General features: G+C 47.8%; 7 protein-coding genes across 7 annotated transcripts; 5 read left to right on the top strand and 2 right to left on the bottom strand.

Moving 5' to 3' along the window:
* Positions 1–1,208: 1,208 nt before the first annotated feature.
* N7471_009857 (ATP-binding protein) lies at positions 1,209–4,067 on the top strand (the record flags this gene model as incomplete). The annotated part of the gene is made up of 1 exon (XM_057282576.1): positions 1,209–4,067. One exon carries the CDS (start codon positions 1,209–1,211, stop codon positions 4,065–4,067), a length of 2,859 nt encoding a protein of 952 aa, XP_057133459.1.
* A 1,191-nt stretch (positions 4,068–5,258) lies between these two features.
* N7471_009856 (actin-binding ADF family protein) lies at positions 5,259–5,973 on the top strand (the record flags this gene model as incomplete). The annotated part of the gene is made up of 5 exons (XM_057282575.1): positions 5,259–5,264; positions 5,322–5,332; positions 5,392–5,643; positions 5,721–5,769; positions 5,836–5,973. 5 exons carry the CDS (start codon positions 5,259–5,261, stop codon positions 5,971–5,973), a joined length of 456 nt encoding a protein of 151 aa, XP_057133458.1.
* Positions 5,974–6,742: 769 nt separating this feature from the next.
* On the top strand, positions 6,743–7,960 carry N7471_009855 (DUF4050 domain-containing protein; the record flags this gene model as incomplete). Its single annotated transcript, XM_057282574.1, has 1 exon — positions 6,743–7,960. The coding sequence occupies one exon, from the start codon at positions 6,743–6,745 to the stop codon at positions 7,958–7,960; it is 1,218 nt and encodes a 405-aa protein (XP_057133457.1).
* Positions 7,961–8,903: 943 nt separating this feature from the next.
* Positions 8,904–11,099, top strand: N7471_009854 (uncharacterized protein; the record flags this gene model as incomplete). The annotated part of the gene is made up of 1 exon (XM_057282573.1): positions 8,904–11,099. One exon carries the CDS (start codon positions 8,904–8,906, stop codon positions 11,097–11,099), a length of 2,196 nt encoding a protein of 731 aa, XP_057133456.1.
* A 1,210-nt stretch (positions 11,100–12,309) lies between these two features.
* N7471_009853 (putative amino acid permease) lies at positions 12,310–13,947 on the top strand (the record flags this gene model as incomplete). The annotated part of the gene is made up of 1 exon (XM_057282572.1): positions 12,310–13,947. One exon carries the CDS (start codon positions 12,310–12,312, stop codon positions 13,945–13,947), a length of 1,638 nt encoding a protein of 545 aa, XP_057133455.1.
* A 1,314-nt stretch (positions 13,948–15,261) lies between these two features.
* N7471_009852 (GNAT family N-acetyltransferase) lies at positions 15,262–15,768 on the bottom strand (the record flags this gene model as incomplete). Its single annotated transcript, XM_057282571.1, has 1 exon — positions 15,262–15,768. The coding sequence occupies one exon, from the start codon at positions 15,766–15,768 to the stop codon at positions 15,262–15,264; it is 507 nt and encodes a 168-aa protein (XP_057133454.1).
* A 1,716-nt stretch (positions 15,769–17,484) lies between these two features.
* Positions 17,485–18,988, bottom strand: N7471_009851 (glycoside hydrolase family 71 protein; the record flags this gene model as incomplete). Its single annotated transcript, XM_057282570.1, has 4 exons — positions 17,485–18,014; positions 18,079–18,210; positions 18,392–18,803; positions 18,860–18,988. 4 exons carry the CDS (start codon positions 18,986–18,988, stop codon positions 17,485–17,487), a joined length of 1,203 nt encoding a protein of 400 aa, XP_057133453.1.
* Positions 18,989–19,757: the final 769 nt, after the last annotated feature.

The raw sequence follows: 19,757 nt of genomic DNA, 5'->3' as shown, positions 1-19,757 counted from the left end.
GAGGGTCAAAAGGAATGCGATAAGTGCAATACAATCGGCTCTACTCCAGGCAAAGGAGCGTGCCTTTGGCACGTATGTTTGTGGCGTTGGATGGGACCGGCATCCCAACCGAAAATCTGCTGGTATCCCCGGATAATACCAGTAACGGTGTGCATATATCACTATTTAAAACGTTGGAAGAAGGTAATTATGTAGAATATAAGAAAACCGACGTTAGTGTCGTTGTCGATCTTTAGGAAGTGGAAGATTTCATCGTCGCCAGTCATACTATAGAGAGTAAAATCTTCTTCCGAAGCTTATATATAATACTTTTTTGTAAGATATTTAATATCTTTAATGGGTTGTATTCTAAGTATATAATGGACATAAATTGGTGATTTGAATATAAGCTCGTCATCTCATCAAAGCTTATACATAGAAAACTCATCTGCACAATGTATGCTTTTTACCGTCTTCGTATACACCCAAGAAGACACCAAAAAAGACATATAAAGAGAACATCTAAAAAGCATATCGGAGGGTTCTTACATATAATATGTCTGATACCATCTTGGTCCAAATAGATCAGTTATTAACGTCTTATTTAAGTCGTCAAGGACAGAGGCCGCATGAGCGGCCGACTATTCTTGTAGGCTGAAAAGTCTAAAGAGTACATAGTTTCGGCATAGTTCGAGGGTAACCTTTAATGTTCAATTATATAGCACTGTGATGACACCATACTGCATATGTAGCTGCATAGAGTCAGTCATATTAGAAATGTCAAACTCATTTGATCTCTAGATGTTGTGGCCAAGAAACTGATGATTGACCAGAAGTACCTTTTGTATTGGAAGCCCAGACAAAATGTACCTTTTCTATTAGTCGTGGTGGAGACGAAGCGGGTACTAGGATCCTCGACTGAAGAATGGACCAAGAGTAAACCGTACGCCCGCGGAATGGAGATGTGCACGTAAGCTTTTTGAGTTTGAGCTCGAAGTACTTTTTGTATATAGCACACGTAGAAAAGGTACATATGTACCTAATAACAACAGGAACCAAAGGCCGTGGCGGCAAATACTAAGTAGAAAATCCAGAATCACGTGACCCCTCATTTCTCCTTCGTAGGGACCGATAGGGACCCTGCGCCACTCGCGACTTGGTGCACATATTTACTACTCTCGGCGATATCACATAAAGCTCCGGTGACAGTGTCCCGGATGTATTCGTCAATGCAACAAGTCCGGCTGTCAGTTGCACGCCCTTGTCGATTTGTTGCTCGCCGCCGCTATTCCGCACCGTTGTCCGCGCGACGATTCCACCTGTCACGAACATGGCTTGCATCACCGTCCCAAGACCCTCACGATGCCGAGCCTACAGCACCGGGGAATGTTGTGGAAGACCCTTCCCTCAAGACTGAGAATATCTCTGACAATGGCACGCCGGCGACATCTCCCTCCCCCGAGTCGGCCAAGTCGATCACCAAAACCTACGGATCTGCCGTACGCAGAGCGATGCGAAACCGAAAGTCCTCGCAACAGACTTCTCCATCAACGGCGACAGTTCCCGCATGGTTCTATGAGCACAATACGGTGTCTCACAGCTCCGAAGACCGCCCTACACAATCACTACAACAGGTTAGGATAACCAAGTCAGTATCACAACAGGAGCCGGATGAGGTTCAAATTCAGAGTCAGGCCTCCGGGGGAGATTCCGACCCATCTGCATCCAGTGAACCACCTGCAGCAGCAGATAATCGCTATGCGATGGCCGAGGAATCATGGGAAGAGCTGCGGGCATCCGCCAAAGCAGGCTTGCGGTTACCGTCTGTGAAATATGCCAAAGAGCCTTCGGTAAAGAAGTCGCATCTGGCGCTGCACTACCCAGGGAGTGATGGCATACCATTCCTAGACGCGGTGGTCAAGAAGCTTTCCCATGAGTTGAGCACTGACCTGGTGACGCTTAATGCCCAGGACATTGCACAATTGTTCAGCGAGCAAGATCTCGCGGATGTTGGAGTAACTTCGCCCATTCGATCTCTCGGCTATGATGTATATCGGCAATCCGTCACAACTTCATGGTCGGAACTTGAAGACCCCGAAGGAGACGGCGAGGATGACGTGACTGAAATGGCAGGTGGTCCCCGTGGTATGCGCGGCGATATTGGCACACCTCGGTTTATCACAATCGAGAGCAGCAAAGAGGCCGGTGACATTCCGCTTCCCAACTGGCTTGGGTTGAAAACCCTTCTGGGGGGATCGATTAATGGCCAAACGGATCCGGATCCCGGGGCCGGGGCCTCACGAAGTGGCCAGCGCGCTGAAACGCGATGGATCCAACTAGTCAACGAACTCCTTGGCTCATCAGGTCAACCAGCACTGCCAGTCCCAAGTGAAACAACAGAAAATGCCGAAACGAAAGCCAGCAAGGCTTTGCCAACCCGAGACATCATTATGCATATCCAGGACTACCGTGACATTCAAAACACCCGAGAGGGGTCCAAATTCATTTCACTCTTGCACAAAGTCATCCAAGATCGGAGAGCGGCAGGGTCCAAGATTCTGTTGATCGGAACTACCTCGCAGGAAATTCACCACTCACCCTCACAAGATGGTGCTGGTCTGTTGCAAAATGTTCTCGATGATCAGTTCTCCAAGACCCTGTTCATCACCCCTTCCATGAGCTCGAAAGATGCTGAAAAGGTCTTCGCAGAAGACCGAAAGAAGCGCACCATGGATATCAATATTCGCCACCTGCAGAGCATGCTTCGTTTCCGATTACACGAACAGGCTCTGCCTGTAAAAGATAACATCTTGAGCGACCGCGCTTGGCCGCTGGAACCTTTAACTATCAAAGAATCAGGAATCGAGGATCGGTATTGGTCGTACAATCAAGTGCATTGGATTTCTACCCTTGCACTTGGCTGCGCTGAAGCCAACGAGCCCCTCGGGTTTGAGCACATCCGACGTGGAATCGAACTCATGGATAAAAGCGACCGAGTCACCAATGAATGGCTGAAAGAGAAGTCACCCAAGCAGAAGGATTCGGAAACAGGGCAGACCAGAGAGCAGCTGATCAGCTCTTTGCGCAAAACGTGCAACACGCACGAGAAGAAGCTGCTTAACGGTGTAGTTGACGCAAAAAGCATCCGAACCACATTCAACGATGTGCATGTGCCTCCCGAGACCATCGAGGCCCTGAAGACCCTGACTTCCCTCTCACTCATCCGGCCCGAGGCATTCACATATGGTGTCCTCGCCACCGACAAGATTCCCGGCCTTCTCTTATACGGACCCCCAGGCACCGGTAAGACGCTCCTCGCCAAAGCCGTAGCCCGCGAGAGCGGAGCAACAGTCCTCGAAGTCAGCGGGTCTGAAGTGTACGACATGTACGTCGGCGAGGGCGAGAAGAACGTGAAAGCGATTTTCACGCTTGCCAAGAAGCTCAGCCCCTGCGTCGTCTTCATCGACGAAGCGGATGCCATCTTCTGCTCGCGCACCGGAGCTAGCAGCCGCACCTCCCACCGCGAACTGATCAACCAGTTCCTGCGCGAGTGGGACGGCATGAATGACCTTTCAGCATTCATCATGGTCGCTACAAACCGACCCTTCGACCTGGACGATGCTGTCCTTCGCCGTCTTCCCCGCCGTCTACTGGTCGATCTACCAACCGAGGAAGACCGCGAAGCAGTCTTGAAAATCCACCTGAAGGAGGAACAGCTCGAACCCTCCGTCGACCTTGCTGAACTCGCCCGACGCACGCCACTGTATTCCGGTTCCGATTTGAAAAATCTGTCGGTGGCAGCTGCACTGGCTTGCGTTCGCGAGGAGAACGACGCAGCGGCCAAGCACACGGGTGACGAGCCATATAGCTACCCGGAGCGCCGCATCCTGACTCGCACACATTTCGAGCGCGGAATGGAAGAAATCAGCGCTTCGATTAGTGAGGATATGTCTTCGCTGTCAGCTATTCGGAAGTTCGACGAGCAGTATGGTGACCGGAAGGGTCGCCGCCAGAAGAGCCCTGGGTGGGGATTCATTCCTGGTGCTAGTGGCAATGCTTCAGCTGATTCGGCGCGTGTTCGGACATGATTTTTGTTTCATTGGAGGTCTCTCGCAGGCTTGTATACTGGTTATTTTACGTGGATTGGGGGAAATTGGGGTTTCCCTGTGTACTTTTAGCGATATGATAGACCTGTACCATTACTCGAATGTATATACTGCCATCCATTTCTTGGCCAATAAAATTTTGCATTGTTTCCAATTCAGATTCTTACAATTGGGGTTTCTAGTAGGTTGGTGTTATCCTCCACATATTCCTCATCGTGGCTGAGTTGGTGAAGATCCATATTGACTCGCCAATTCGTTGTTGCCGAGATCATAAAATTAATCAGGAAGAAAGTTATCAGATGCAGGATTTGCAGATACTGACCAAGTTGAGCCAGCCGCTATTTATCACCCAACTCATCCCTGTTCCTTTCTGCGCGATGAACTATCCCTAACACTAGGAAAGTCGAGGATTCCATGGAGTGAAGAAGATCCTTTCAGGATGGAAATGCATGTAACAAAGAAGGAATGTTCTGGATACAATCACAAAACGCAAAGGTGAATTGTTCAAAATAATTTCCTTTCATTGCCAGTATAACGAAGTGGGCTATATCCCATGTCTGCTTGGTTTCTGGACGTTGCTTTTCTAGGGAATTATTTCCAAATACCTTTATCTAATTTATACATCTAATCGAGAATCACTCAATGTGAGTGCCTACATGTACACACATGTATGTTGAGGATTTCAGATCTAGCCTTGAGCTGGACGTTTATATCAGATAGGTAGTACCTAACAAGCTATATCTGCCTACTCATAGATTTCTAGTGTGAACTCAAGCTATTCACATGCTCATTATACAAGTGTCATTTGGAATAGGTCACTTCGAATATACCCCAGCCTTTTTGGTTGGAGTTTGCCTTGTGAAGCAATACTGGTAGAACCGCAGGCAGAGACGTTTCGTGTTGCACATTCACCGGGTTCCTACATATACATACCAAAGACTTTTTTTCATTATATGTTCCTTTAAGATAGAATATATCAGCCTAGTCAGGCAGCATGTATAGAAACACATGGAACTGACGTAGGATTAGGGATATAAGGCGAGAAAAGTAGCTAATAGCTCCCTTCTTCTCATCACTTCACATCTACCACAAGATACGATTCATTTTGCTCGGTCTATCTATTCTAACTGCATAAATAGTTCTGTTGCAGGATACTACTTACCAGTCTTCAATATGTCGGTACGTAGGTCTGCTACAAATCAGTGGATATTAGTACTAACACCTTGCTTTCTACAGAATCCATCGGGGTATTCCAAGTCCCAACAAAAGCATCCACGAAGAACATATCAGCTAATCAATATATCAGTATCTCCATTGCAGATGAATGCATATCTGTATTCAACCAGCTCCGATCAGGGCCAGAAGCCACCAGACCCAAGTTCATCATCTACAAGATCTCCGACAACAACAAGAGTATTGTAGTCGAGGAAACATCGACGGAAAAAGACTACGAGGTCTTTTGCCAGAAGCTATGGGCTGCCGTCGACAAAGATCGCAACCCGGCTCCACGGTATGCCATCTACGACATGGATTATGAGCTTGCGAAGGGAGGGAAGCGGTAAGAGATTACTCTAGTGACTTGATGAGTGTAGTGGAATATTTTTTTTTGGCTAATTCTAGTCACTGGCTGTGCAGGACCAAGATCGTCTTCATCCATTGGGGCCCTTGTCACGCGCCTATTAAGGTAATTGGTCTTTCAACTTTCGTGTCCATTGGCATGGCCATAGAGTGCTAACTGTATTGGTTGCAGCTGTGCATGGTCTATGCTAGCAGTGTGCAGCAATTCAAAAGTGCTTTAAATCTCAGCGTTTCACTTTATGCAGACAGCCTGGAAGAGCTTGAATGGCCGGTTGTCTTGAAGACAGTCGGCGGGGGCCAGGCAATCTAGGCAAACAATCGGTGTTACTAAAGTTCCATGCATGAAGAGGGATTATTTCTTTAGAACAAATTTAATGAAGTAGGAATAGTAGGCGAGGAATTGGATATGAAATGTTGATTTTGAGCTGGTCTTTGAAATCGTGCTTAATTAGATTTCTTGATATGCCTTGGCAAGGGCAAATGGTTTGAGATTGCATCCATGCATGATGCCACATCTGTGCCTCCATCTAACCAGCTTCCAAAGTTGGTATAGCGCGAGATACTGACAAGGATTAATAGCACTGGATTTATAGCACCACTTGGCGTTGCGCCACTCCATTTGTTGAATAGGCGAGGTCCTTTTTTTTCAATTCCCTTCAATCACTTGTGTTGCCCATTGTAAGGTTATAAGACCAGAGTTTAGAGCAAGCGACATATATTCTGGTAATGTCAAAATCAAAGTGAATAGATACGCAGAAAAAGCACGAAAGATGTATAAAAATGAAAGATGAAATCAAGGCGGAGAGAATTGAGGCTTGTATCTCCGCATTGGGGCACGTGCCTTATGACATTTGAGTCTGATCATCCCGCCACCTGACTTTGCAAAGACCTTCTAAGATTGTTTCTTTGCTTCTTTAAATTGCTTTGAATTTCTCAATTTTGCTTTTTTTTTTATTAGTTGGGAACACCAGGAGTGCCCGGGCAAGTAAGACCACCTTCGGGCGAGCAAGAAAACCTTGCTACGGAGCTCCCCACTTTCTCACCCGAGTAACCCCCCGCATCCAAAAGAGATCGCGAAAATGATGGCCACCGGGTCTCGGGACTCCTCAGTTCGTGAGGCCAAAGTCTTTGTCAAGGAAGTCGTACGAAATGACTGGGATTTCGATGCCGGCCTTCCCTCACCGTCGTCCGCCGACGGCACTCTTTGCCACGACCGCGAAGTGTGCGAATGGCGAGTCCGAGAATTCGACACCCCAACCTCGGAACTCGAGCCACAAAGCTCAGATAGCGAGCAAGAATATGATCCATCAGCAGTGCAGAAACTCGCCCCGGGAGCTGCGGGCATCGAACGGCGTCGCAAACGCCGTCGACAAATGGACGACGAAATGGCATGGAACGAAGGGCTACGCCTATGGATGGCCAGACGCGATGCGTGGTGTGGTGCGAAGACTCGGCGGCAAATTCGGGCGGAGGAGGAAAAGCGCGCGTTGGCTGGCGCGCAGACGGACACAACAGATCAGTCCGATGGCGTGAACCTAGGAGAAAATGATGCGACATCGTCTGGTTCATCCCAATCTGCGATGCCGCCTAGCCAGGGCAGTGAGGGTATTGACGCCTCTCATCTGGCAGCCCGGATCGAAACATCACTTTCCATTGCGGATCGGGAGAAAAGCGAGGAGCTCCAGCATCGAACGGATATGACCTCGGGACAGCAAGAGGATCAGGAGGAAGGATTGTCTACCGCGCCAGACGAGGGAGCCAAACGGAAGGACTCGTCAGAGACAACCATCACAGAGCCAGATCAGAAACTCGCCGCAGTCGTGCCTCCCCAAGTCACATCCTTCCCGGCTGTGGAAGACCAAACAGAAGAGGAGAAGGTGGAAGAAGAGCTTGATGAACCGCTTTGCCCTGTTGCCCCGCCTTTCATTCCAAACGATAATCCAGTTCGCGCAACTATCAACCCCGCAATCTACCCTTCAATCTACACCAAGGTTGTTGTGCAAGGCATGACCCCCACCGTCCCCGTCAACCTTGCCCATTTGACCAAAGCCATGGTTCAAGGCTGGAAATCAGACGGGCAGTGGCCCCCAAAGCCAGCCGTGACATCGATTGTCCTTGCTGATGATGCCTCTGTGCCCAAGAAAAACACTGATCGCTCTGCCGAGGAGGCGCCACAGGGCAGGAGGAAGAACAGCATTACCAGTGCTGTGAAGAAAGTCTTCCATTTCGGATCGCATCCCTTCCACCGCCGCGCCAGCCAGGATACCGGGAACGGAGCCGGGGGCCCGACGGCTTAAATGGACCCTGCTATCTATTCATGGATGATAAGTAATTGCATAGCCATCAACGCTAGTGCGGGCCGAGGAAATGGCTGCACCTAGCTGGGTTGCTCTGGCTTCATCGGGCGTCTACTCTTGGGGGGGGGTTCTATTTATGTTTTCTTGCGTGTTCATAATCTGAGCATGCTGGTGTTTGATTTACTTTCTAGCTCTGCACAATGAAGAAATGCCATATGTGTGATTTTGTTCAATCTTTTACAGTAGGAAAGTTCTGTTGGCTTCGTTGGTAGCCTTCTACATGTTATCTCTCCTTCGACGTCATATGAGGAACAGTCAAGTACTCTTTTCCTTTTTGGGACATTCTTTAGACTGGATATCGACAACGTGAGTTTGTTTCACAGCATATTAGAACACCAATTATATTTCCAGCCTGACTATTTTACTGCTGACTTTGGCGAAGAAACGGGTATATTTCAACATGTTCAATTTCAAATATCCATACCGAGTACATCTACGAATGACCATACAGAATTTTGCTGAAGCGAGCAGGTATATTCATAATTGCCTAAGCCAGTCAAAACACCCGAACAAAGAATTTCTCTCCAATTTAACCCTTGGAAAACACCGATGGCTTCGGGCCTGGCCAAGCCTTAGCCGTGCGTTCGTGTGTGTTGCGTGCGGGTTCGCCGCTACACCGGCTTGTTTGTCCCATTTTCTGCTTGCCACTCCGTTAGTGTCTAACTAGCTCCCCACAAAAGCCCCATAGACTTGCCTTTTTTTAAGTTCGGGACTGACAAAGTCGATAGATGTGTCGCTTGGAATTCCATGTTTTTGACCCCGGTGGCCATGCTGACGGGCCGGGGAGGCGATATAAGCCCCCTGGCTGCTGCAATGGGTTTGATCCTGTTCATTGTGTCTTGTTGTGTTCCCCTTTTATACATCGCAAGTTGTGAGTGCTCTTATGATCTGGGGCTCACTACTCCTCACGTTGGCCGCTACTGCGGTGGCTTTGCCTCAGCCAGACAAACATGTCAAGTGCCCTTCGGGAGAGGAGCTCATTCGTTTGATCCGACATGAGCATGACGGACCCTCGTTCTGCCGGGAGCTGATACATCGCACTTGCGATATCGTCACACACACAACGAAGGTGCACCCATGGCCGACTACTGTCAAGGTCACGCATACCATCACGGACTATCCGCCCAAGGTGACCGAGACATCGACCAAGCAAATTACCTCGACAACCATTCATGTGGTTACCAGTACTGGAACGCAATATACCACCTCGACTATCACTGTACCTGTGACTGTCACTGGCCGCACCGCGGTGACTGTTAAAGATGTCAAGACTACCCACTTAACCAAGGTGGACTACGAAATGACCACCCGGTCCTTTACGAGCACTGCCACGAGCACCGTTGTCCAAACAATCACTGATAATGTTGCTGCCACTATCACGGATGTTTCGACCAAGACCGAGACCAACACCAAGACCAACACAATCACCGATTATTTCACTACATTCGTCACGGAGTATATCACTGATGTCGCGACTGCCTTCGTGAGCAACACATTCACTGATGTATCGACTGCTACTATCACCAACTATCACACGGAGACCATTACTCTTTCTTTCACTGACACTGCCACCGAGACGGCTACCGATACTATCTCTTCTACGGCCACCCAGGACGTAGATGTTACTGCCACCGAAGTCCGGCTGGTTACTGTTGTCCAAACCGACATGGAAACAGCCACAAATGTGGTTCTCACAACCATGATTGACTATGCAACCGCCACTCAGACCACCCTTGTGACTGATGGCATAACGGTAACCACTGATGTTGTTGTTACCGCGCCTGCTAGGCGCTGGGAAGTTGCTCCAGAGCGGCATGCGTTCCACACGCCTCCGCCCCTAAGGACAATCCCGCTCAGGGATTTGACCACCGCTTGCTCTGCTTTGCACCTCGGCAAGTGCACTTTGACAGTCCTCACTACCCAGACAGATACGCGGCCCACCGTGACTCAGACTTTGACCACCCATTCCAAAGCCCACAACCCCCAAACAGTCAAGATCACGAAAACTATCACCGAATATGTCACTAACTATACCACCAATATTGTGCGCACTCTCTTGACTAAGGCTGTGACTCGAACTTCTACGGCAAGCGTCGTTGCGACCTCAACTATCACGGATACCTCCACAACTACTGCTACGGACACCTCGACGGTTACTGTGACAAACGACTACACTACCACTGTGACCGACGTTGTTACAGCTTTTTGCACAACTGATCTGACATCTTTGACAACGCTCGATGTGACCACCTATGAAACAGCCGAGATTACCCAAGATATGACTGTCGATGTGACTTCCACTGCTACAACCGACATCATCACGACTCAGGACACCACCGAGACACTCGATTTCACTGTCAGTCAGACAACCACCGCTACAGCCGATATAATCGCCACCGAAACCGCATCCACAACAGAGACTGAGACCACGACTATCACAGTTGCCATCACCGAAGTGGCAACCATCACATCTACCTCCACAATATCTGCAACAGTCACTTCGCCAATAACAATCCACACTGCTGCCACGACCACTGTCGATGCACTGAGCACGGTCATAACAACCTCCACTGTCGACGTCACCGTCACTCAGACAGTACTTACCACGACAACCACAACACTGACATCAACCGCCATCCCGGCAACCCCTACTTGCGGCATGAATCTGGTCCAGAACCCCAACTTTTCCAACGCTGCTCTGAGCCCATGGACACTCAGTACGACTGGTGGCGGCAGATATGCGATCGTGTCGGGCTATGATACCCCCTACGCAGTCCAACTATATACTGCGAATGGCCTCAGTACTTCCAAAATCATGCAGACATTCGACACTGTTGTCGGCAATACATACAAATTCTCGGCTTACTACAAGGCCATAGCAGGGAGCACCGCCAGCACCATGATGTGTACTTATGGTGACCGTTCTTACACTGTCAGCCTGGGCTCGTCACCGAAGGGTGTCTGGTTGGGGATTTCAACCAACTACGTCGCAACTTCGTCGTCCGTGACTCTGGCTTGTACTCTGTCTTCCCCACTCTCGGCTTCTGTCGTCCTTGACGACTTTTCTTTTATGTGCTGATACTTGGTATATATACTTACTATGTACTTTTGTAATATTTAACGTATCACTGGGGGCTCGAGAATCTGGCAACCTGCCACCACTCCCGCCCGCACCCAAGCACTCTTATACTTAAACTCAAAAAAATGCAACTTTGTTTAATACAGTGTTCACAAATTAATATCAATAATGCGGTTCAAATAGGTAATAACTACGGCCCAATTTCGACAAATTTCCACCCGTCCAAGCGACTCAAACCTCCCACTATAACAGTTTGCCTGCCCCACGATACGATCAGTACACCATTGCCTAGATCTGCGCGCTATATATAAAAATGGCAGCGGCCTAGGCCATACTGGACGATTTCCACGAAGCCTTGCCTACCTATATGGACGATAGAAACACCTACATACTAGGCAATATCAATCAACACAATGTCGTTATTGCGTGTTTACCAGAAAGTCAGTATAGAATAAATAATGCGGCTATTATAATGACGAATATAAAGCGAACCTCCCTAGCGATTCGCGTAAGTTTAATAGTCGGGATTAGCGGTGGTGTGCTAAGTAAGGCTGATATACGTTTGGGTGATAGTGTCGTTAGAATAAGGGTGATATAGTGCGATCTTAGGAAAGTCCTTAGAGACGGACAGTTCTAGCGAACGGCGATATCCAGATTTCCTTATCAGTCGCTTGGTACGCTTGTGTCTACCTTTCGTTCGAAGTATGAACTAGGCCCTTGCCGAGTCCTGTCTATTTTAGAATAGAAGCTCGAAGGATAACCCGCTATAGTCGGCCGGGTTTACTAGATCGTCTGTTCCGTCCACGGGTACGAGTTATGATTATAAATCTCGAAGTGGTATCTATAACGGATACGACCCTTTAAAGCTAATACTACGAAGCAGGCGAATCTCGGACGAAGTAGTGATCTATTATAGTGCGGGAAAATACAAGTAGGGGAAAATTATTATTTGTGATCTTTTATCTTCTGGGTGGCGGACTCGCGCTATGCGAGGGTCTGTAATTAATGGTAATTTGCGAAAGGGCCGGTTAACCAAAATAAGCTCCAAAGGTCCCATGGTTGTTGCGTATGAGGCAGCCTTCAATGCCCAGAACACATTTTATGACGTATCGAATGGAGAAGAGGCAGAAAGTCGTTTTAAACCACCTCCCATCTGCTCATAGCTGACTTTTTTGGCCGTGGTTGACTTCTTTCGGCAATTTCTACAACCATGTCCTCTCAAAGAGGCTTAGAAATTCCTCTCACAGAAGCAGCTGTCTCTCAAGTAATTCATGATGAAACGGATGATATTGCGCAAAGCTTCAGAGAAAGATATGATCTGAGGCAAGGTCTTCACCAGCGGCACATTCAGATGATTGGTTTGGCCGGCACAATCGGCACAGGCCTATTCCTCAACTCTGGCCAAGCACTCGCAATGGGAGGGCCTCTGGGTGCCTTCCTTGGGTACACTATTATTGGCCTTGCTGTTTCTAGTGTCGTCCTCACTATTGGGGAGATGGGCGCTTTAGTGCCTCTCAGTGGAGGTCTCGTCCGGTATTCACAATTCTTCTTCGATCCTGCCATGTCCTTCGCTAACGGATGGATTCAAGTATACTCATACTTGGTGACTATCCCTGCTGAGATCGTGGCAGCTTCGATCTTAATTGAATTCTGGATTACTGTCAGCAGCGCAATATGGATCACTGTTTTCAGTATGCTGATATTCGTTACTGCGCTATTTTTCATCAGAGTTTATGGGGAGATTGAGTTTGCATTTGCGATGCTGAAGATCTTACTGATCCTTGGGGTAAATATTATGGCACTTGTGATTACGTGTGGTGGAGGACCAAGTGGCCAATCGATTGGATTCAAATACTGGGAAGACCCAGGGCCCTTCGTTCAGTACTTTGGTATCAAGGGTGCTTTGGGTCGATTTCTCGGTTTCTGGTCAACTCTGAACAACGCAGTGTTTGCATTCGCAGGAGCTCAAAATATTACCGTTGCTGCAGCTGAGACGAGATCTCCAAGGCACGCCATCCCAAAGGCAACAAAGCGCATATTGGTCCGCATCTTTCTCTTCTATGTTATGTCCATATTCATGGTTGGTTTGGTTGTTCCTTCTAATGACCCCAACCTCCTTCATTTGACTGGCACAGCTTCCCAATCCCCATTCGTTATAGCCGCTCGTCGGGCAGGAATACAGGATGTACCCTCGATTATTAATGCCGCTATAATCACTTCAGCCTACTCAGCTGGCAATTCATTTATCCTTGTCGGCTCCCGAATTCTCTTTGGCATGGCAATACAGGGACATGCTCCTGCGGTCTTCGCGCGGCTGAACCGATTCAGTGTGCCTTATGTGGCCATCATCTTCTTCGGGGCCTTTATGTCCTTGGCGTATATGGTCGTCTCTAAGTCAGCAATCACAGTCTTTAACTGGTTGCAGGCCGTTGTGGCAATCTCTACTTTGGTGGACTGGGGAATTAGCTGTGTCGTATATCTCCGATTCTACTACGGTTGTAAGAAGCAGGGGATCGACCGCTACAGAGAGCTTCCGTGGGCTGCCCCTTTTCAACCTTACTCGACCTGGGCTTCGCTTGTGCTGATCCTCCTTTTACTTTTTACTGGAGGTTTCAGCACGTTTATTCATGGCCACTGGAGTTCTGAAACATTTATTTCGTCGTACATTAACATTCCAATCTTCCTAGCTCTGTACTTCGGCTACAAATGGTGGAAGAAAACGCGTATCCTCGCTTTGGTAAATATTCCGATTGTCGGCTTGATGCAGTTCTACCTCGGCCAAGAAAACATCGAGCCTGAACCACAACGTAAAAAGGGACTTGCGAAACTCAATATTCTTTGGTCGTAGGTTCACCGGCTGCACCGGGGGCCTAAAACGGCAAGATATTTCTTGGAGTGTGGATTGATCGGTGGATGTATACAAAGTTCTGTTGTTACATCATGTATATATGGAAAGGGTGTATGAAGGTGTTTTAGCGCATGTGGGGATTACTTTGACTACCTTGGCGTTGTCAAGGACATCTCTCACCTTGGCGATTATAAAAAAGCCCGTAATCCAGATACTTATAACAAAGCATTGAATGAGACTGCAGAAGCTGTCCGAAAGTGGACTACCCACCGTTTGAGGACCGTCCAGCTTTAATGGATCTTGTAGTGTTTAGTTTGCAGATTTGGTTTGGAGTGGGGAAAGCATTACAAGGCAAATCACTTACGATCAATAAGATAGGAAAGAACGGATAGCGGCTTTGACACAGCGGCCGGTTACTTCGCTCGGAATAGGATCTTCGTAAGGCGAGTTGCAGTTGATACCCGTGCTCAAGGTGATATTGTTGCCGCTGTCGGTAGAGAACATTACCGATTCCGTGCCAGTTTCCAGAGTCTGTCACCCGGCTTCGAAGCCAGCCCGATGAGCATAGTGACAGCACATGAACGTCCCAGGGGAGCTGGGGTAGGTCACCATACCAAACTGGGATTAGCGTAGCCAAAGTGGGTTGCGGGAAGCAATTTATGATACTATTTTTAAGTGAATTCTAATTTGGAATATATAGTTACTCGTTCAGGTCAATTTAAATAAATTTAGCCTTGACTTCCGAGGTTGCCCTTGGCCTGTACTGATTTATTTCCTTATTATTTTGATTATGACTCTCAACTTTTTCGCTTGATTCCATATCTTAGTGCTTGCCGAACTGACATGGACTGGGTTGCTCCAATGCTCAATTCATGGCCGACTCGGACTAATTTAATTCTATTGAATTGGGCTCTTATTTTCTTGCCAAGCTTCTAGCTCTAGCTTCAGTCGTGCAGAAGCTCGGTCATACACTCACGATCCGTCACAGCAGGTCAGCTTTTCTTTGTAAGTTCCCAGAAAGACTGCCTGCTAGGCTGCCACTCCGCTAGGCAGAAGCTGCTGCGACTACGAGTAGCTGGATCTTTTCTCATAGACTGAAAATATATATCACACTTGTACCTCAATTCAGGGTTTCAACTTGAAAGCGATACACAGGTTACTGAACTCGAACAGAAAAGGCAGCAGCGAGCTCTGAACATAGTGTATAGCACCTAGCCGCGTCTTGAATTTATACTTCATCTTCGGATATTTTAGCTTTTGAAATCATATCCTGAGCTGGACGCATGGGTAGTGGCAATTGTCGAATATTGATATTTATAAGTCTATTGACATCATAATCTCTCCATCTTCATCTGGCGGCGCAGTCTCCCTGAACCCAAGTTTTTGGTAAAACTTATATGGCGAATCGTCAGGCTTCACATTCTTCGATGTATCCCCACTAATCTTTCCTTCCGGTGGTGTTGACATTACCCCTAGCTGCTTTGCTTGAGGGTTGTGCTGTCGTATATGTGCAATCGCGAATTCTACCCCGCGGCGACCGTACCCGAGGTTCTGGTACCGACCATCAATCATGAATCGCCAAATGTAGTACGCCTGATCAGGATCCCATATTGCCATCATAAGCATACCGACAAGCGTCTCGTCGGCGTAGATAGCTCGTGTCCACGCGTCTTCGGAGTAATGGGATTCGCAGAGAGACCAAACGTTGGGGGCGAGGTTTCCTATCTGGCCGTCTTTAGGACTTAGGTTTGCCACCGCACGCCAATTTTCTTCGGTGATTTCGCGGTATGTGAGGGTTGAGTCCCTGCTGGGAGTAGTCATACTGGGAGTGTCTTCCAGTGCATTTATGAAGATAAGAGAGAAAGAAATTCGAGACTCGAGGAAGAGAAATGCTTGTTTCAAAATATGAATAAAGCACGAGTAGGGCAGCCTTGACCTCTTATATTTTTCCACTTAACGCTGGTCTCTGGAGGGATTGCATCTCCGGACCTAACGTGACAACATAAAGAGCAGCTCCGGGAGATAGTGGGCCATAGTTTGGAAATTTATCTTGGCTGCATCGAGAGCATGACTCAACCCAAAATAGCTATTGTTTGATTGGTACTTGAATGGCTGTGGCGGCATTTGACTCATGTCAACTATAAAAAGTAAGACTAGTCGTTGAATGGAGGCCAAACGTAGTCTAGGCTAAAGCTTTTTTAAGCTTAGTGCCAAAATGGTTTCTTGGTTGACTACTTCGTAGATCTTACGTGAGTCACTGGTGGGTCTGTCCAAACCATGTAGCATACCCTAGGTGGAATACTCTGAATCAAGGTAGCGGGCCAACAATATGCGGCGGACATCCAATCACGATGTTCGCCGTAGAAGCTTGGGAAGTCCGTCTTTCATGATAAGGTAAGTGGGTTATCGCGCCTCCTGTTGCGCCAGATCGGATTTTTTGTTTATGCCAATACCTGTACCCCAAACACGAGCACCGTTACTGATTGTCATTCAAGGCCGATGGGGGTGGACTGCTTCGATTCCTCCTCAGAGATATACTACATAATTACATTTCGAGCAATGGTTGACAGCATGGGATAACCTAAGGGAACAAGCTGTTAGCCTCGATTTGGATGAAGTCAAAAGCGCAAACTGATTTCCTTCAAGCTGTGAAGTGCTGCCTATCTGGTGGCAGGCAAAATACCATCGTTATGGATAAGAAGACGTACCAAACCCGCGATCTGATCGAGTCATTCCGCGCGATGTACATTGAAATTGGCCCGAAACAGGCCTCAACAATGACAAGAGGCGTCTTCTCCACCTGGAAGGGTCAACAAGAGGCTAAACCGCAAGAGGCAGAGATGCCTGACCAGAAATCACTGCCGTTTAAGAACCGCCCATGTCCATGCAGCAGACCAAACGGTAAAGGCAAGCACCGAGTAGCTACCTGTCTCGTAGGCCGCTCCCCGGAGACCCTGAGGCCCCGGGGTTGCTGGCATGAGACATGGAGTCCTGGGTCCAAGTTCACTGGGAATCTCAGTAACCTCGTTTTGAGTACTCACTTGAAATGCGTCTGGTTCCGGCTCATAGGCCCTATGTCTTGGTCAGTAAGCAGTATTATTGAACTAAACCACATACTAACCATAACCGCCAACTCTACTCTTTCGTTCAAAAACCCGGATATAATCAAACAATCCTTCTTGCTCAAGCGCCTTCACAGCTGCTAGGCTGGAGGGCCCTGCTCCAGTAACAGCGACGCGCCGATAAGGAGGAGCCATATCTTTGTTTCCTGGAAAATATCGGCGTGGCAATGAAATTATATATTGTGATAGAAACAAAACATAAAATATAGAATATAAACAAAATAAAATAAAATGGATAAGAGCCCGCGGGAAAACCCTATCGGCGAGGATACGGACACGGAGATCGGATGAGACGGATGTTAAGAATAAAGAATTCTCGCACAGTACGTGGGCATATCCAGAATAGTTTAGCCTATGTGCCCATAGTTCTCTGAAACAATCTCCAAGACATAGTCCATAATATCACATGTTCAAGTTACTCTGTACTAACACCGTTAACTCCCCCAGTAATCGACCCAACATAAACATTGAAGTTATAATGAACACAGCTATCCTTAACAGCCAAGCCCCCCTGGCCACTCAGAATCGTCTTTCCATTCCTAGTCACCTTAAAAGACTGGGCACCAACACCCATAGTCACATTCGAGGTAACAATCCCCGCCGGAACATCAATGCTAACCGGAGCATTATTCCCACTCTGCACCGTCAAGGTAGCGGGATTCGTCAACATAGTCGCGATAAAAATGCTATCACTGAGCATGCCCGCACCCATTGGCGCTGAAAGGGTATCCCCCGTGCACTCGACACCCTTGGGCGTAGGTCGGTACCAGTACACTACTTCATCCGCTTCCACGGTAGGGGCTTTTGCTCCGGATTTGTAGGCTGCAATATAGGGCTTGAACAGGTTGCGCCAGCCGTCGTGGGGCATGTTGTCTGCCCACTGGGAAGAGCCGTCGTCGCTGTGGTGGGCTGAGTACGGGCCGATATAGTGGGATTCACCGTAGTCTATGTAACTGCGGTTAGGAGGGACTTTTCTGTGGAATGTTCCGGGAATATAAGATTAATGTACCATTCCATGTAATTATCTCAATTAAATCTGGCTGAAGGGAAAGCATTTGTTCCCAACGTAATGTTGGCAGGTTCTCACAAACGAAAACCCAGTTTTTGGTGTTGAAATGGGTTGAGAACCAGGGTGAGACAGCTGATATTAAGTTAGTTTACTATTCACCCAGATATCAGAACTGTATTGAAAGGTTGCTAACGGGCCATATAAGTTTTCCCCGCAAGGAAATGGACAAATCTATCATCCCAGATAGTAGTCATCGGTCCTGGAATGATACTATTTCCTCCATCTATAGGCCAAGCCAACCACGAGAACGCACCATCAGCGCTCTTGGCAGGACCGGTGGTAGCCTCGGCGGGGTCTTGGAGATTCGGCAATGCGTAAATTGGATGTGGTGTGCCCTGCTTCACTGCATCCCAATTGAAACTGTCTCCGACAAATGTACTTACGACCGCGGCTCCCTTGTATTGCATCTGCGCTGGGTGGCCTGCATATTGTTTCATGTACTCTGTGATATTTGCTGTATCCCCATTGGTCCAATAGGCGAAGTCGAAGGAGATGAATACTTTGAAGTTGACTTGCTTGGCTGCTTCGTAAGCTAGGGCTAGCTGGGTTGTTGTGTAGCTGTCTATGCTTGCGCAGTTCAGTGCGAATGCGTCGATGCCGATGGATTGGGCTCTGGTCATGTCTTCTTTCCAGTCTGATAGCTGGTAATCTTTTACTATACCGACCTAGATATTCTATATTAATGAAGGAATGGGAAGTGTTTATCTCTTCATAAACTGACCATGAAATGGGCGAAGACATATTTGTCCTGCAACTTACTAGACAGCTCCGAATCGAGAGTTGGGGCAGCTAATGCTGGGAGGATATGTGCCCATATAGTCACGGCACTAAGGAGGAATTTCCAAATCATAATCGCTGGAAGGATCAATTTTTAATTTACAAGTTGATTTCTTAATGATGTGAATTCCGAGGTTCCCTTAACAGATTATATAGTTCACCGTCAACTATATTATACAATATGAAACTTCCCAAAATGCACTAAACTCGAAACAAATAAAGCGAGACAACCGAAATACCAATATAAGCCTTGGATACTAACTTCAACGGCGAGTATAAAACTTGTTTAGTTCTTCCCGTCGAGTATTGTAACACCCGACACTCCATCACATCCACGTGAGATTGTGCAGTATTCGCAGAATCCCCGTGATTCCACCTTTTGTCTTTGCTTTTTGCCTCTGCAGCATATGCTATCGCCAGACTGCCAAGTGTGCCCGTCTATCACACTCCAGAAAAGGATTCAATCGGGAGTTGAAATGCTACAGTAGTGCCGAGTATGACAGGTGCCAGTCTCAAACCAGGTTTTATATGCCAGCTGATGGAGGCAAATGAATGTGCTGGGCATGTGAAAATGTTGAGTACAACTCGAATCCTGGGTTAACACCGATGTCGCTGTTCAAGGTACTTTCGGCGGGTCTTTGCCTGGGGCTTTTGCGCGTGGCCCATACGCATGACTGAATTTCGAAATGACAAAATAATCTATTACCGGGGAAATTGGCTATCCGTAAAGTGCTGTTCAGCTAATAGTATCAGAACATGACAAGCGCGCCTCGCTATCAGGTAAATCAGATTGCCTCTGGTATTCAACGGTGGCCTGCATATCCAGGCCAGTCTGGGGCATG

This window comes from Penicillium samsonianum (genome assembly GCF_028829775.1).
Source record: "Penicillium samsonianum strain IBT 33392 chromosome Unknown utg000005l_segment0_segment0, whole genome shotgun sequence".
In the NCBI taxonomy this organism is placed as follows: Eukaryota; Fungi; Ascomycota; class Eurotiomycetes; order Eurotiales; family Aspergillaceae; genus Penicillium; species Penicillium samsonianum.
The sequence above is the reverse complement of the archived record's forward strand: the minus strand, read 5'-3'. Positions and strand labels throughout refer to the sequence as shown.